Genomic DNA, 15931 nt, shown 5'->3' on the forward strand with positions numbered 1-15931 from the left:
TTTGGGCCTGAGAGCCCCATGTGTTCCGTGGCTTCATTATCTAGAGTTCTCACTTCTGGGAATGGGTTGAGACAGGCTAGTCAGGAATAGAAATACCATTGTGTAGGTAGTTGAGCACTTGATAAGGGGTTAGCTTTAATATGGGTCACTGACCTCCCCTGATATAGAGTTCTCTTGGCCTGGTTGTATGATTGGTCTTACATTGTTCTCCTTCAGCTTCCCTCTCCAATAGCTAACTTTTCAGACTACACTTGTGTTTCCAGTGAAACACTTAGGAAAGAATACTTTTTGCCTTATCATTAGGTGAATCTTAACATTTTCATATTCATTCTGAAGCCTAGCCTCAGCATCAGTGGTGTCTTAAGACACGATCGGGTATCCTAACAGTGATGGACAACCACTGCCAACCCTGGGCTAGCTCATAGCCCTGATCCATTGCCTATGATGCTTCCATGTCACTCCGTGAAGTTTTTCCATTGGAACCCTATCTTTTGCATCCAAAAAGTCCTGGTACATTCCATGAAGAGCAAGAAAAGAAGCTGGATGGGGAAAAACAATGACTTAGGCTTTCTACCCACCAAGGCCTTTTAAATAGAAAGCAGAGACCTTGAAAATGCCCAAGATGAGACATTTATGGAACTTTCTTCATTGATTCTGGGTTTGGGTCTGGCAGGATATGAACTATGAGTTTTGTAACCTTCCACCATAGCCTATTTAAACAGGAGTTTCCTTCCCTCCTCCTCTCTTCACTGATGCCTGCACAGGTCCCAGCCTGTCCCTAGTTTGGGGCTCATAAAGCCAAGTTGTGTTTGTCTTCTAGGAAGACAAAATCACCTTCTCTGGAAAAAACCTCCTACAAAATTGACCTTGGCATTTGCCAGGAATAGAAAGGCAGGATTGAGGCCTCATAAGTCTGGGTTTTCGGTTGAAGATGAGAAATAAGAATTAACTAGAAAATTCATTAGTGTGTAGCAAACCCCAGGACTCATCACTGTTAACTCAGCCTGGGTTTCATGACAGAGAAGTGGATTCCTTAATAAAAATAAGTATCTGGTTTCCAAAAGGTGTTCTTGCTCCCTCTGTCCCTTTCTCCCCCAACCCTTTTTTAATGTGGCCCCGAAGCACCTTCAGACATGATCAGATGACAAGATAGAGATGTAAATTATTTTTGTAAAGTTTGAAACTTTTATGTATCTTAAAAAGAAAATAGCTTATCAACCCTTGGGTAAATCCCAGAAGGGCATGTCTCCTTCCTCCTCTTATCCCAACTTAGAAAATGGATACTGGCACACACAGTGGCTTGCCACAGTGATCACTATGGCCAAGGCACAGCTTCAGGGGGAAGAGAAGGGTTTGAATAGTTGGCCTAGTTTGGAGTTCACAAAAAGTGTTCAAGGCCTCTTTCCCAGTTCTGCTTTCGTGTGATCTCTGGACCCCTAAACCAAGGACTCAACCTACAGATCCAACATTTTTTCCAATATCAAGTTCTGTAGCTCCCCTGTTTATTATCCTGAAATGAAATTCATAGACAACAGAACTTAAACATATTCTAACTATAAGAGGAGAAAGAAAAAGAAAGTACTTTGTTGTTTTTTAATAAATGTGTGAATGCTTGGGCACACCTGCATTAGAAGATATGAGGAAGTCCCATATCTAAACCTATACACAGAATCACTATGAATGTGACAGTTACATATTATGCAGATAAGCGTGCTGTATGAGCAACTCATCTGATTTTGGTCAAGGGAATTTTCTGAAATGAATAATTTTGGGGGGAACTGGTACTGAGGATTTAACCCAGGGGTGATTTATCATTGAGATACCCAACCCATTTTTTAAATTTCGAGACCCATCTCACTAAATTGCTAAGGGCCTTGCTAAGTTGCTGAGGTTGGTCTCAATTTTATGATCCTCCTCCTTCAGTCTCCCTGCCTGGAACTGGTAATGTATGAGATTCTCCTGGAATCCTAGAAAACTAAAAAATACTCAGTTTTCTCTGAAAACTCTGGTTGGGGTGACTTTTTAAATCTGTAAATGGAATTTAAATTCTCAGTTGGTATGTTTGTCGTATAGAGCCAACTCAAATATTGCAGGACATCTAGCTGGTAGCTTCCTGCACATGATTATGACCAAAAAAAGGGGGGTGGGGGGCAATAAAACTTCTGAAGTGTTCCCCTAAAGAATGTTATGGCTGCCATTCAGAACAAGGGTCCTCAAATAGTACCTTTCTGACAATTCTGTTTCCCCAACTGGGGAAGTTCCAGTGATTATAAGGGTCAGCCCTCTTCATTCTGGAGTTAAGAAAGGCTCTGTAATCAGTCTAAATTTTTGATGCAGAGCAGGCTGCCCCATTATACCATATTAAATACTCTCTTCACTAAGTAACCATGCTCTGGTAAACTGTAGACTCAAAATAAGGATCTGGCCTTTTCAAAGGAAACGTTTACCAGCTGGGAGGCGGGTATAGCTCAGTGGTAGAGCATTTGCCTAATACACCAAGGCCTTGGGTTCAATCCCTAGCATTGAAAGAAAGAAGTGGGGGCACTGTTTTGAAGGAGTGTCCTTGGAAAGCACTATTATTCAAATTCTGGTTCACACTGGATAGATAGTCTGGAATTAGAGCCCCCACCCCCCCATAAGCCTAATTATATTCACAACTGCTTTTTTGGGGGAGGTGCTGGTGATTGAACCTAGGACCTCATGCATGCTAGGCACTCTACCACTGAGCTACATACACCCCCAGCTCCTTGGTTAAATTGTTTAAAAACCCTCTTTATTTCACATGTGTATTACCTCTCTTGTACACAAATCGCTTATAGGGGTATACAAATGGTATTTAAAACAATTTAAAGTGAGAATGAAAATATAACAAAAGTTGGTATGTAAAATAAAGCCAAGAATGAAACATACAACAACCTATTCTTACCGAGGAGTGGTACACAAAATTAGTTTCTACAGCCAGATGTATTGGTATGCATACTAAAAATTCTTAAATTCATTTGCCAGTGGACATGGTAAAACGCCATGAAATTTGAATTTAAGATGCCATGAAAACTAGAGAAAAACATTACTTTTCATTAGTGAGTTTCCGTAAGCTTTCTAAATTTTGTTCATTTATATCGTCTTTAAAATGAAATGTTCATTTGGTTTAAAAGCAACTGACTACCAAAACACCATCTTCCTCCCTCACCTTCTTATAGAACATTTCCAGACATGTACAAGCATTTTCTTTTTTAGCCCAAGGTGCCCATGAACATACATAGTAGGCAGTCATCATCTTTGAAGGCAACTGAAACACGATTCTGGGTTGGAAAGTCCCATCTTGAAAAGTGCACATATAGACCACACGTCCTGTTCTTCAGTGCCCCGAAGCGGGGGTTTGAAGCACAGCAAAACTGGTCTCTGTTGTGAAGGGAACTCGGGACCAGAATCAAATCTTTCCGCCTTGCACGGGAAAGTAACAGTGCATCAGCAATGCGGTCTGGCTCCACCCCCTACCGGAAGTGATCAAGATGAAAATGGCGCTGACCGTGCTTCCGGTCCGGACTGTCACCCTGCCCGCCGCATCAGACTTTTCAACCAAGGAAGTGGTTCTCCGGGGCTGAAGTTAGACCCGTTTTGAGCTCTGGGAAGTACCGCGAGCCATTACCGTCTGGCGGTGCGGATGGGAGAAAACAGCGGTAGGAGGCTGCAGCCACTGGAGGCCTTGTAGTTAAGACATCACTCATTTTGCCTTCAATGTAACTGCTCAGCTTGTTTCAGTCCCAGAGGCTGACTGCGTTTGGGCTAGGCACTTACCAGGAATTAATATTTACTTGAATTCAAACCTTAAATCTGGCCAATTTTGATGAACTGCATTTGTAAGTTGCATGGCATTTCCCCTTAAGTCCTAAATTACATCTGCACCTGAGATCTGGATGAAAATATATTCAAAGAACATACACATTGGGCCAGAATTATATCCTTTGCAATCCAAGCTTGTAAGATTGGGTGTCAATCTACCATGCTAGATAACACCATTTTCACATTTTAAGAGGGACATGAACAAAGTCAGGATACCTGATAGAGCTGTGCTTCTCACATCTGGGAGGACCTTTCCAATCCCTGTACTAGGCAGCCAAGGATATAGTGCTGATGAATCTTTATGCCCACCGGATAGGCCAGTGAACCCTAGGGTTAGTCTCATGAAATAAACACTAGTGGATTGTGGGTTCAGGAAAGTACTCTGCAACATGGGTGTATTGGGACTCCAAACTACTTCTTAGTCTGGTCCTAAGATGTAGAACAACTGTTAGCAGTGGGCCCTTTCACTCTAAACTGAAATATCCATCAAAACGTTAAGGTTTGTCTAGATGCATAAGGAAATAAATTGTCACTCATAACATTTAATTAGGCAAGAATGTTTGGATTTTGTCACCCAGTCATTTAAAATTAATACCAGAGTATCTGTCCAAGCTTTTTTATGCTAGATACCTGTAAATGAACAAGGAGACTCAGATTAGCAGCTGTCCTCTAAACCAGGAGATGGAAGTGGCTTGGGGAGGGGGAAGATTCCCATTTACAATACTAATGACTTCTGAACTTAATACATATGGATCTCCTTACAAGACTCATATTTTCTCACTGTCCTGCTAGTTATACTATTCCAAGGGAAGCCCAGATGCCAGCAATCTGTTCGCCTTCCTCCAATACTCCACCCTTTCATGCCTGATCATTTGGGTCTGCTCAATATTCAATTCAGTAACCAAATTCTGTCCATTATGCCTTTTGAAACTTACCTTTCCACCCTCATTCCCATTTTGTTGCTGCCTTTAGCCTCCTCAGTCCCTGAACTACATCTTGGCCAGTCCTCTTTTCTCCAGGCTTATATCCCACATGGCACATTCCATTTGCCCAACCTTTGCAGACTGGTTTCCTGACATCATTTTGCTATTCCCTCTACTTGGACCACTTACTTTCCCACTTGACAAAACATGAAGATTAACTGATTCCTTTATCTGTTCCCTTAAAATTTTATACCTAAAAGTCAAAAACAAAGGCTAAGTGTAGGCTTTCCGTTTTATTTGTACAAAGTGCTCAAGTAGGCAATTTTAACTGAAATTTAAAGATGAGGAAATTAGATTGAGCCTCGAAAGTCATGCAGCTGTTTCTTAATTCTGACTGTCTGCAGTTCTTTGATCTCGGGTTCCATATTAGAATCTCTAAAGACCATAATAAAGAGCCTGTATTTTCACCTTTTTCCATCAGACATTTAGATGCAAACCCAGACGATCCAGTTTAAAAAAAAAAAAATTCATAGTTGTAGATGGGCAGCATGCCTTTATTTTTTTAATGCGATGCTCAAGATCCAATTCAGTGCCTCAAATATGCCAGGAAAGTACTCTGCCACTGAGCTACACACAGCCCCAGCCTTGGACAATCAATTAAAAAAAAATTTTGGTACTGGAGATTAAACTCAGGGGCACTAGGCCACTAAGCCACATCCCCAGCCCTATTTTGTATTTTATTTAGACAGGGTCTCACCAAATTGCTTATTAGCTCCTTGCTCTTGTTGAGGCTGGCTTTGAACTTAAGATCCTCCTTCCTCAGCCTCCCAAGCCAATGGAATCACAGGCATGCCCCACCGGACCAGGGACAAGCCACTTTTAAAAATATCCAACTGAAAAATTTTCCTGACCTCTTATAAACTTCAGGAAGAGCCATTAAAGCTGTAAGAAATTATAATTTATCCTGACACCTATTTATAAATAAGTATTTGTATGTTTTTAAAACATACAAACTAAAAAACACAAATCTAGTTTCTGGTCCTCAGGATTTTTCAGTCTTCTCCATATTTCAGACTAAAAATATGAACAATTTCATTATTTCTTTGAACATCAAAACCCTTTATGTATAGGGACATGAATCTGACATTTGCTTTGCAGAATCCAATGCATTTTGATATATTCAAATTGCTGGGCACCATATATTAAGATTTTGATTCAGAATATCCTGGTTGTAACTAGAATGGTTTGGTCCAACATGAGGGAGCCAGATGGAAAAAAATCTTACACTTAGGAATTAAGTAATTGTACTCCCTCAATTCTAACACTGTTACTCTTCAGTGTGATTGATCAAAATCTTGTGAAGATCATGCACCATCAAAACTAAACTTCTCTTTCTAACCCCACACAACAGTTAAGGGTGCATGCTTGCACTTTCTGTAAAATTCAGTGTACAATGCTAGTAGGCCTTTTAACATGTATTTCATTCCACTTTAAAAACTAAAAAAGTGGGCTGGGGTTGTGGCTCAGGGGCAGAGTGCTCACACAGCATGTGTGAAGCCCTGGGTTTGATCCTCATCACTACATAAAAATAAATAAAGGTATTGTGTCTGTCCACAACTGAAAAAATAAAAATCTAAAAAGGTTTAATTAGCTAATGCCTCTTAAGTGTTGGTGCTATTTCTACTACATGCTATGAAGGGGCAGAGCAGAAAGTCCACCACGCCCCTCATGTGCCTAAGACCTATAAAGTGGGTTTCTAACATGCAACATATAGGTTTAAAGTAGAGATGCCAAAATACCTACTCGGACCACAAAGGAAAAGAATTTGTTAGCGTTTAATGAACCTCCAGAGCTCCATGTGGCTTTAAGCCACCAGAACACAGGCACCCCCAACACTCTTAATCTTCTCTTCAGCTCTTCTGCTGAAGAATTTGGCCTTCACGATGACAGGCTGCTTTGGGAGCTTTCCCTTCCCCAAAACTTTGTAGTAACCCTAGAAGAAGAGAAAAGGATGTATAACACACCAAGCCACATACCAATTTCTTTATGGGCACAAGGAAAGAAGCTAACATCAACTTTTGAGGTCTCAGGTAGGGTATGTTTCTGATCTGGGCACTATTGGGGAACACTGGCTGCTACCCCCAGTGAATCAAGACCAGCAAATTATCTCCGAGAACTGTAGCACACCAGGACAAGTTCTGTGTCAGGATGTGACTCTAGTCTCGGCAAAGCACAGATTTTCCTTGTTAAGTAAAAAAGGAAAGATGCATTCCCAGCAATGCTCAAAGTCCTGACCACCAAAATTGCTCAAAAAAACATTAAATAGGCTGGGAACAAAAATTTAAAGCTACCTGAGTATCTCCCCAGGGTTTGGGCCTGCTTAAAGATTATTTCCATGATTAACTTCCATGGAAGTTAAGACTAACACAAGGACCTGAAAACCCCCAAAGATATACAAAGTTTAAGGGGGGGGGGGGGTTGCTTCAGAAAAATGTAAGGTCTTGAATAACAACTAAGATTTTATTTTTAAGGAACATGAAGGGACAAGAGCCATGACTCTTGACAAGTCCAGAACCAGCTACAGCTCAAGCCAAGAAATGTAAAATTATTAGAATCAGGACAATGGCAATATGAACTGATCACTGATTAGAAAGATATTTAAGCAAAAATGAACTGAAATAAATTTGAAAGGAAGGATTACTCTTGAAAGATTTTGCCTGAAACACAAGCAAGAAATGCAAAGGATATGCATTCTCTGAATGTTTACTTCTGAGAGCAAAAATACAACCAAGACAAGGAAAAGAGTGGGGAATAATTCCATTCTGGTCATAACCAATTCTACCAAAAGGCTGTATTTTCTAGTAGGTAATCAGAGAGGTATAGGAGACATAAGAAGATAAGTGTATCAACTCAGAATTTTATAAGGACAAAGGAACTTTATAATTAATACCTAAATCACTCACCGATCGCACTACATCAATTATTGGAGCAGCTCCCGTCTTGTTTTTGGCAGCATTTACTCGTGTCTGTTCACTGACCAATGTCCACAATTTATCAAGGTTGACAGTTGGGCAGAAGCTCTGGTTCCTCTTTAAGTGGTAATGCCTCATACCAACTTTCCCAAAGTAACCTGGGTGACTGGGAAAGAAACGGCAACCATCTTCATACCCTCACTTCACTAAGAAGCTACATTTGAAGCACTCTATAGAATATCTACTTTTGTAATACAGGTCTCCTAGAGAAACAGTCAAAATACATTATCCCCTAATTGATGGATGTAAGTGAATCTAACAGTTATTAGTTCATGTCACTAACCTGGTGACTGGCTGTGCCATGAAGCCCACAGTCAGTGAATAAGGTCAGCAGTTATTCTTCGAGGACTCTAGCACACTAAGGCAATAGCCAATACCCAAGCGTGACTCTAGCCTCGCTGAGTTTCTCAGTTCACATCAAGAGTTAACTTGGTAAATTCAGTAATAGGCAAGATTTTTAGGAGGCTAGCTTCCACAGATGTTCTAAGCTCCCCTCATCTAAAAGGGCAATGTCAGCGAAAGCACAGTTCAAGAAACACTCACTATTTGTCGAAGTTAATCCTGTGGTGATGCATGCCACCAGCATTACCCCGGCCTCCTGGGTGCTTCCGGTGCTTGCCTGCAGGAATACAAAGCTACATGATTCACGTAACCCTCACCAGTCCCTCGATACTATCTTGGCCAAACAGAGCACTTCCCCACTTCTGTGCCTAGTTTAAGCTGTTCCCAATTTACAAATCTTATTGGTGTGAAATTCTCTAAAACTGGAATAGCAGAAGATCCTCAAAGAGAAAAAAGTGAACAAATGTTCAATTCAATCCCGACTCGACCGCAAAAAGGTCTCCACAGCTACATTAGCTTTTGAGCACTCGAAACACAGAACACAAAACCGAGCAGGAGGAACTTACCAATGCGGCCATGTCCATGGCTCACGTGGCCCCGAAGTTTCCGGGTCTTCCTCAGTCTGGAAGGCTGCGTGGGAAAAGGAGCTTATTGATAAAGCCTAAGAAAAAGGGTAGGGAATAATGCTTGCCAGCCTGAGACGAGCCTGCAGGGCTGGGGACAAGGACCTGACTTCTGTCGCGTTCGGTAAAGCTGAGGATACTGGCTGGCCAGACGGTCCCGAAGGGCGGCGCCCGGGCGCTCCGGCCCTCGTGTCTCAAAGATCCGAACCTGGGCCCAACACGCGGCACCAGGATCCCCGCCCGGGTCCACGCCAGCCATCCTGCCCTGCGTCCAATCACGCATAATCTGAAGACCGGGTTATGTGGCTGGGAGGCAGCAAGTAAAGCTCCGCGTCGCTGGCTACAAGAAAGCGGAGGCCACGCGAGAAACACCTACCATATCGGCTGCCCAGACGAAAAAGGAAGGCCTCCTTGAAGTCTCGCGAGGTATCGAAGGTAGGGGGCGGGGCCAGTGTGCCTCACTTCCGGCAAGGAGGCCGTCCTCGGGCGGGGCCTCCTTGGTCTCGCGGGTTTCCGATTCCCCCAGGCAGCATCCTCTTTTTGAGGGTTGTTGTATTCGCAATCTGTGCCGGGGAACTCTTCTTGTTGTAGCCGGTTGCATCTGGCTCGGATGCTGAAAATGGTTGAGGAATCTAGGCCTTGGGGTGCTGTACCGCCAGGACCAAGGTGAGCCAGGCCATTTCCTGGCGCCCTGGCCCGGGAACCGCCTAGGCTGACACGAAGGACCTCTTTATCTCTCAACTCCTGGCCTAATGCCCCAGCCCTGAGTGGTCCCACGCGCCTCCCCTATTCTTAATGTTCTGCTTAGGTCCAGTCGTTGGTTGCTTCCTCGGCCGCAGTGAGGAGCCCGAGGCACCGTCTAACCCTCAGTGTACTCGCCTGTTTGCAGCTTTTGGGCGTCTCTGCAGTGCTCTACTGCCTCGGGGACCCGCGGGCCACCCTTCTGAGTGGGCACTCGTCCATCTTCCTTTGCCCTTGTGTTATCGTCACGGGTGTCACCTCCAGTTTAAACAGGGAGTCAGGGACGTTTTTCAGGGACCCAGACCTTGTAAATACTTTTTCTAAATGCCGCTTTTGATTTTTCCTCCTAACCTGGTTGGGATGCCCCAGACTCCTTCCTCTTTTGAGCCAGATACCCTAGGCAAGCATTTTCTTTGTGAAACTTCTCCTATCAGTTCAATCAGAGCTGCTCACTTGCTCACCTGTACTACCACACCATCTAGTACATAGCTCTTACATAATTATTAGATTTCATTGGTCTTCCCTACTGGACCAAATTCATTTTTTTTTTTTTCTGTTTTTCTTTTTTTTTAGAATTTAATCTGTTTTATTTTATTTATTTACTTTTTATGTGGTGCTGAGGATTGAACCCAGTGCCTCACTGGTGCTCGGCAAGCTCTCTACCACCGAACTACAATCCCAGCCCTGGACCAAATTCTTTAAGGGTTCAAGGATTTTTTTTTTTTTTTTTTAAAGCCTTGCACTCCTAGTTCCTGGCAATTTGTAAGTACATGTTCAACAAGTGAGCATTTCTTCCCTAATAGAAAAGGAATCTTCTCTTCAGTAGTTTCTTCAACCAGTGTTAAAGATCCCATCCCTCAATTATTCTGTGAATGTATTTATTTTCTCTGCTTTGCTCCTTTCAGCTAATGTATATTCTAGCTAAAATTTCCTTAATTTTCCCTGTTTCTATTCTTTCTCTTAACAGCCAAACTCCCCCAAATTCTGACCTTTTGCTAGTTTTTTTTCCTTGCTTAATTCCTGCAATCTTGCTCTCAGCCCCCATACTTAAAGGGGATTATTTTATTAAGGTAATCAATAAAACAAAATTGCCAAATTGTATGGGCTTTTCTGTTCATATCACGTGTTCTTCCTGTTGTACTTTTACTCTTGACATCTTTTTAAGAAAAACTTTTGTCTTCCTCTTTGTCTGGCTGCTTCTCCAGTCTTTTCAGGTTCATCTTTTTTTCCCCCACAAGTGCTGGGGAGTGAACTGAGGACCTGGTGCATGCTAGGCAAGTGCTCTACCACTGAGCTATATCCTCTCCCCCTTTTTTGTTTTGTTTTGGTTGGTTGGTTTTGTTTTTTGACACAGGGTCTTGCTAAATTGCCTAGGCTGACCTTGAACTTGTGATCTTCCTGTCTCAACCTCCCAAGTGCAATTACGTGAGTGTGCCACCAGGTCCAGCTTTTCACCTTCTAACTTTGTCCACCATTAATTTTTTATATTTATTTATTTGGCACTGCAGATAGAACCCGGGGCAATCTACCACTGAGCTACAACTCCAGTCCCTTTTTCTTCTTTTTTTGAAACAAGATTGTACTATGTTGCTTAGGGCCTTGCTAAATTGCCAAGGGGCTTCAGACTTAGCAATAATCTTGCCTCAGCTTCCTGAATCCCTGGGATTACAGGAGTGTGCCACCATGCTGGGCTTAACTTTGTCTCCCGTTTAAATGTTGACATTCCTCAGCCTTCTGTCCTTTTCCCACTTATCTTTCAACAGTACATGGTCACCTCAGGTGACTTCAATTCACATCTCTAATACTGAGCTCTAACCCATACATTCACTTATTACTGGTTAGCATCCCTTGAATTCTACAGATAAACATATCCAAAGAACACACTCTTCCCTGCTCACTGGTACCTTCTTTATTTCTTTTATCTTTGGTGAGAGGCACCATTGTCCACCTAGATAATGAGTTCAGGCCTGAAAATGGTTCCTAAGCCGGTACTTGCTCTTATATACTGTCACCATTCTTTTAATTCTGTATCTCTCAAATCTACTTCCTCCTTTTCAGCTCTAGTGCCACTGTCTTCATTCAGATCCTCATCCTTTTATCTGGAGTTTTCAAACTCTTCTGTGATCACACTACCTGCATTCTATCCCTCCATCAAGTTTTCCATCAGGTTAGTACTCCCAAGACATAACTTTCATTCTTCTATGTGATCAAAAAATTCAGTATCTCCCTAATAGCAACAAAATAAGCCTACCTACCTATCTGACCTTACCTCAGATTCTCTCTTCCACAAGCTTTTTATCACAGCCATACTTTACTTCTGTCTCCATTTTGCCTTTTCTCATGTCATTGCTCATGCCTGGAGTATCTTTCCTCTTCCTAACTGCATAGCCTGAATCTTTCTCAACCTTTAAGGCCCACCCTATTCTGCTTCTTCCCAGAACACTCTAGTCACAATAATAGACTCAACATTTTCAAAGAACCTCAATTCACAAATGCATCTGCCTGAGAATTCAGCTATAGCAGCCTCATTTTATGCATGAAAAAATGCACAGAACTGAGTTACTTGTCAGAGGATGTACAGCTGGTAAGATACAGAGCCTGGGTCTGCTTTTACCTCAGTGACCACTCCCTCTCTGACCTCACAGCATTATGGTATTCATCACTCCTTCAAACTTAATCATATACTGCCTGTGGCCAGCAGAAAGAGGAGTCTTGGGAGTGGGAGGGCAAGATCTAAGAAGAGATCATCTTCTATTTGACATGGAAACTGGCATATAAGTGCACAGGATGAATTCAGCCACCCAGAAACTACCCTTGGGAAGATGATCTGTCAATGAAGGTAAGCTGGACAGAGACTTGGGAATGGAAAATAACCTTCAGGTATGTTATAAGTGGAGCCTAGAGCACGGATCAAGACTGTAAGCGTGAAGGTAGGGTTCTGGGTGCTGGGGTACTGCTTCTGAAGATTGGTCAAGTTCCTTGGCTATAGAGGAGCTCTCTCCTGTCCTACAAGCCACCTGGCTGAACAGTGTGACTTAATCATATGGCTCATGTGGTGTTTGTTCAGTATGGGTCAGTTTCCCTAAGTCTACCAACTCTGAGAGAACATACAAAGGTGAGTTCTATATCTGCAAAAGTGAATAGCAGCTGGATATTAGGCATTAGATGACCCGCCCTCCTTGCTAGACACATGGGACATGAACCCTGAGAGATATCCTCTGTGACATCTTCTCTGAAAGAGAGAATGGCCTTGTGACATCTCAGATATCTGGACTCCCTCAGCAATTCAGGGCCCCAGAAAATACCTGTGAAATGAGTGGAAGGGAGATTGTGCCAGGCAGCAGCCTGGTAAGGCAGATAAATGAGATGCTGACTTTTTGCTACCTCTGAACTCTTTTCAAGTGACCTTGACAACACACTGCCATCCTAAAGAGGCCTGATGACCCCCTCCCTTTTCCTTCTCTCAGGGTTCCTGATTTCATCATCAGTCCTTCAGATAGCAGCAATAGCTTGGATGCTTGCAGCCCCATCTTCTTGATCTCCATCTTTAGATTTGAACGTTTAGAACTCATGTTGTTTTCTTTCTTTCTTTCTTTCTTTCTTTCTTTCTTTCTTTCTTTCTTTCTTTCTTTCTTTCTTTCTTTTTCTCTTTTAGTTGTAAATGGACACAGTACCTTTATTTATTTATTTTTATGTGGTGTTGAGGATTAAACACAGTATCTCATGTATGCTAGGCAAGCCCTCTTGCACTGAGCCACAACCCCAGCCCCTGTTGCTTTCTTTTTTAAAGTAGAGTACTATTAATTTAAGATGGGAAAAAACAGATTTCTGTTCATTTTTAAGTCAGAATTAGAGAAAAACTCAGAATTCCAAATTTATTTCAGAAAGAATTTAAAAATATACCTGTAATAGAAAAAACAGTACATTAAAATTTTTTCTGAAAAAAAAAAAAAAAAGAAACCATAAATATAAACACCTCAAATCATACCATTGCACAATGCTGTTTTCATTTCTGATTATCACCTTTCAGCTTTTGCTTACATGGAGACATAGCTGTTTGCAAAGATGGTGGTCATAGTGTACCAATACTTTGGTATTCTGCTTTTTCATTTAATTCCATAAAATTTTTCTGTAATACTACCCATTCTTCAGAATTAAACAGCTGAAGAGTAATTTACCTTCAGCATATAGTATAATTACAAAGTCATTTTCTTGTGTTGTTTTCATTTTTTTTTTTTGTTTTTATTGTGTTCTTGGCTGTTAGAGACATGAATGCAATGAACATTTGTGTATATAGTTTTTTCTTTTTCTGTCAAATAACTTTGTCTAGAATAAATTCCTAGGAGTGAGATTTCTGGATTATAGGGTATAGACATTTTTTATCATTCATTTTATGTTGCTGTTTCTTTCAAGTGGATTGTACCAATTTATGCACCAGCAGTATGTACAGTTACCAATTCCATTTCAACTTCCCTAGGCTTAGGAATTTTTGTTTGCCTTTTTTTTTTTTTTTTTTTTCCAGTAGTTTTTCATATATGACATTTAGGGAAAATTCATAGGATCACAATTGGGGACTACCTGGCTCCTGGAGACATTTAAATTTGTTCCTGTCTTAAGTACAGTCTCCAAAACTATACCTCCTCCACTCTCCTAGGTCAGGGAGAAAGAGCTAAGTTGCAGTAAAAAGGAACCAGAGGAAGGGGGTAAGAAAGGGATTATTTGACCTCTGTCCTCATATCAGAAACTCATTGCTTGAATGTGCCTTTACTTCTTTTACCCTTGTGGAGTTACTTCAATTGCTCTTCTAAAACAAAAATGAAACCCATTTTTCTTTATATTCTTACCCCATGTAGTATTTACTGATGGTGGAATGCCACACCACTTTTTGAATTTCCAGGATTGAAATCGAATGCAGCAGTTCTCAAAATGTGGTCTCTAGACCCTGAAGTAGTCCTTGAGACTCTTTTGGGGTTCCACAAGGTTAAAACTTTTTCATAATAACATGTTTTTTGATCTTTCCACTGGGTTAATATTTGCATTGATGGTGCCAAAGCAATGATGTAAAAAACTTCTGGTGCTTTGGGCATTAAACCATGTAAACCACTAGGCTTTGCAGTTTAAAAAAAAAAGTTAGTTTAAACCAGGTGTGGTGGCATGCACCTGTAGAACCAGCTACTCAGGAGGCTAAGGCTAGAGAATCACTGGGGCCCAGGAGTTTGAAACACCAACCCTTAAAAATTAACAAAAAAAAAAAAAAAAAAAAAATTAGTTTAACTCAAGAATGTCCATGATGTAGAAGTGACAATTTTATTAAATCTCAATTCTTTTTTTTCTTTTTTTCTTTTTTTTCCTTTGGTACCGGGGATTGAACTCAGGGGTACTCGACTACTGAGTCACATTCCCAGTCCTATTTTGTATTTTATTTAGAGACAGGGTCTCACTGAGTTGCTTAGTACCTTACTTTCGTTGAGGCTGACTTTTGAACTCAAAATTTTCCTTAGCCTCCCAAGCCACTGGGATTACAGGTGTGTACCACCATGCCTGGCTTAAATCTCAGTTCTTGATTACATGTCTTTAATGTTCTATTTGAAGAAATTAAAAGTATGAAAAAAGTAGTTCTGTAACATCTCCAAGTATTGTGCTTTTCTTTTGACCTGAGTGGCAAGCTAAACTAGCTTCTCTCTCCCCAACCATGGAACAGAAATTTTACAGGAAAGAATAACTAACAAATGTAGTTATTCAGGCTTGGGAATTTGGCAGATATTTTTCTCAAAAATAAGCAGTTTATTTTGCCAATGATAAAATTTAAGCTTTCAAACAAAAATTAGAATTCCATTGTTTTAGCTGCCTCTATGAGCTTGACAGCTCATAGTGAGAGTCATTAATTCTTAAAGAATTTTCCAGTGAAATTAGAAGTGATATTAAAGTGTGTGGGTTTTTTTTGTTAATTGTGTAATGAAATGTGTCAGTATTTAGAATATCACTGAAACAGTTTTTTTCCAAATGATCACTGCTTGATGTTATAAAATTATGCTTAGGTAAAAGAGCAGTTCACAGTGTGAGATAGATCAGTGGATTTTAATTTAACAGTAAGTAAAGTTCATTGAGGTAGTTTCAGTTTCCATGTTATAATTAATATTTAAGAAATTATTACTTGCTGAATTTTTGTGTAGTACCAAAGAATATAAAAAATGATAAGGCTATTGAAATACTTCTGTACATTTTTCAAATGTTATCTGTGTAAGACGGGGTTTTCTTTCTGTACTGTAAACAAAACTATGTATAACAGTTTGTAAAAGCAATCCATACAGGAATTCAGTTGTCTTGTATTAAGTCAGACATTAAAGAGGTTTACAAATATGAAAAAACAATGTCACTCTTCTAATTAAATTTATTTTAAGAGATAGTTGTTTTTCCTAAAAAGTAT

General features: G+C 40.8%; 2 protein-coding genes across 7 annotated transcripts in view; one reads left to right on the forward strand and one right to left on the reverse strand.

Moving 5' to 3' along the window:
* Positions 1-6582: 6582 nt before the first annotated feature.
* Positions 6583-9379, reverse strand: RPL27A (ribosomal protein L27a). Its single transcript, XM_079105410.1, has 5 exons — positions 9140-9379; positions 8707-8770; positions 8342-8417; positions 7730-7904; positions 6583-6759 (listed from the first exon to the last, which is right to left on the reverse strand). Exons 1-5 carry the CDS (start codon positions 9362-9364, stop codon positions 6631-6633), a joined length of 669 nt encoding a protein of 222 aa, XP_078961536.1. The 5' UTR covers positions 9365-9379; the 3' UTR covers positions 6583-6630.
* The window catches only part of TRIM66 (tripartite motif containing 66), a 58916-nt gene continuing 51761 nt past the window's right edge, over positions 8777-15931 (forward strand). For 2 of the 6 annotated variants that reach the window (XM_079105402.1, XM_079105407.1), the window contains exon 1: positions 9523-12343. In XM_079105402.1, the coding sequence (XP_078961528.1) occupies positions 12338-12343 (6 nt within the window). In that variant the 5' untranslated portion in view covers positions 9523-12337. Of the gene's footprint in view, positions 9190-9291; positions 9430-9522; positions 12344-15931 lie in introns of those variants that run through there. The other 4 variants (XM_079105404.1, XM_079105403.1, XM_079105406.1 and 1 more) reach the window with 4 other exon arrangements.

The sequence above is a fragment of the Sciurus vulgaris genome (assembly GCF_902686455.1).
Source record: "Sciurus vulgaris genome assembly, chromosome: 11".
NCBI classification, from domain to species: Eukaryota; Metazoa; Chordata; class Mammalia; order Rodentia; family Sciuridae; genus Sciurus; species Sciurus vulgaris.

What these genes read in the sequence shown, in the direction of transcription:
- RPL27A (XM_079105410.1), bottom strand. Translation starts at nt 9,364, where the DNA reads ATGCAACCGGCTACAACAAGAAGAGTTCCCCGGCACAGATTGCGAATA. An exon ending in TCGTCTGGGCAGCCGATATG is followed by an intron (nt 8,771 to 9,139) that starts GTAGGTGTTTCT and finishes TTTCCCACGCAG; the next exon opens with CCTTCCAGACTGAGGAAGAC. An exon ending in CCATGGACATGGCCGCATTG is followed by an intron (nt 8,418 to 8,706) that starts GTAAGTTCCTCC and finishes GTATTCCTGCAG; the next exon opens with GCAAGCACCGGAAGCACCCA.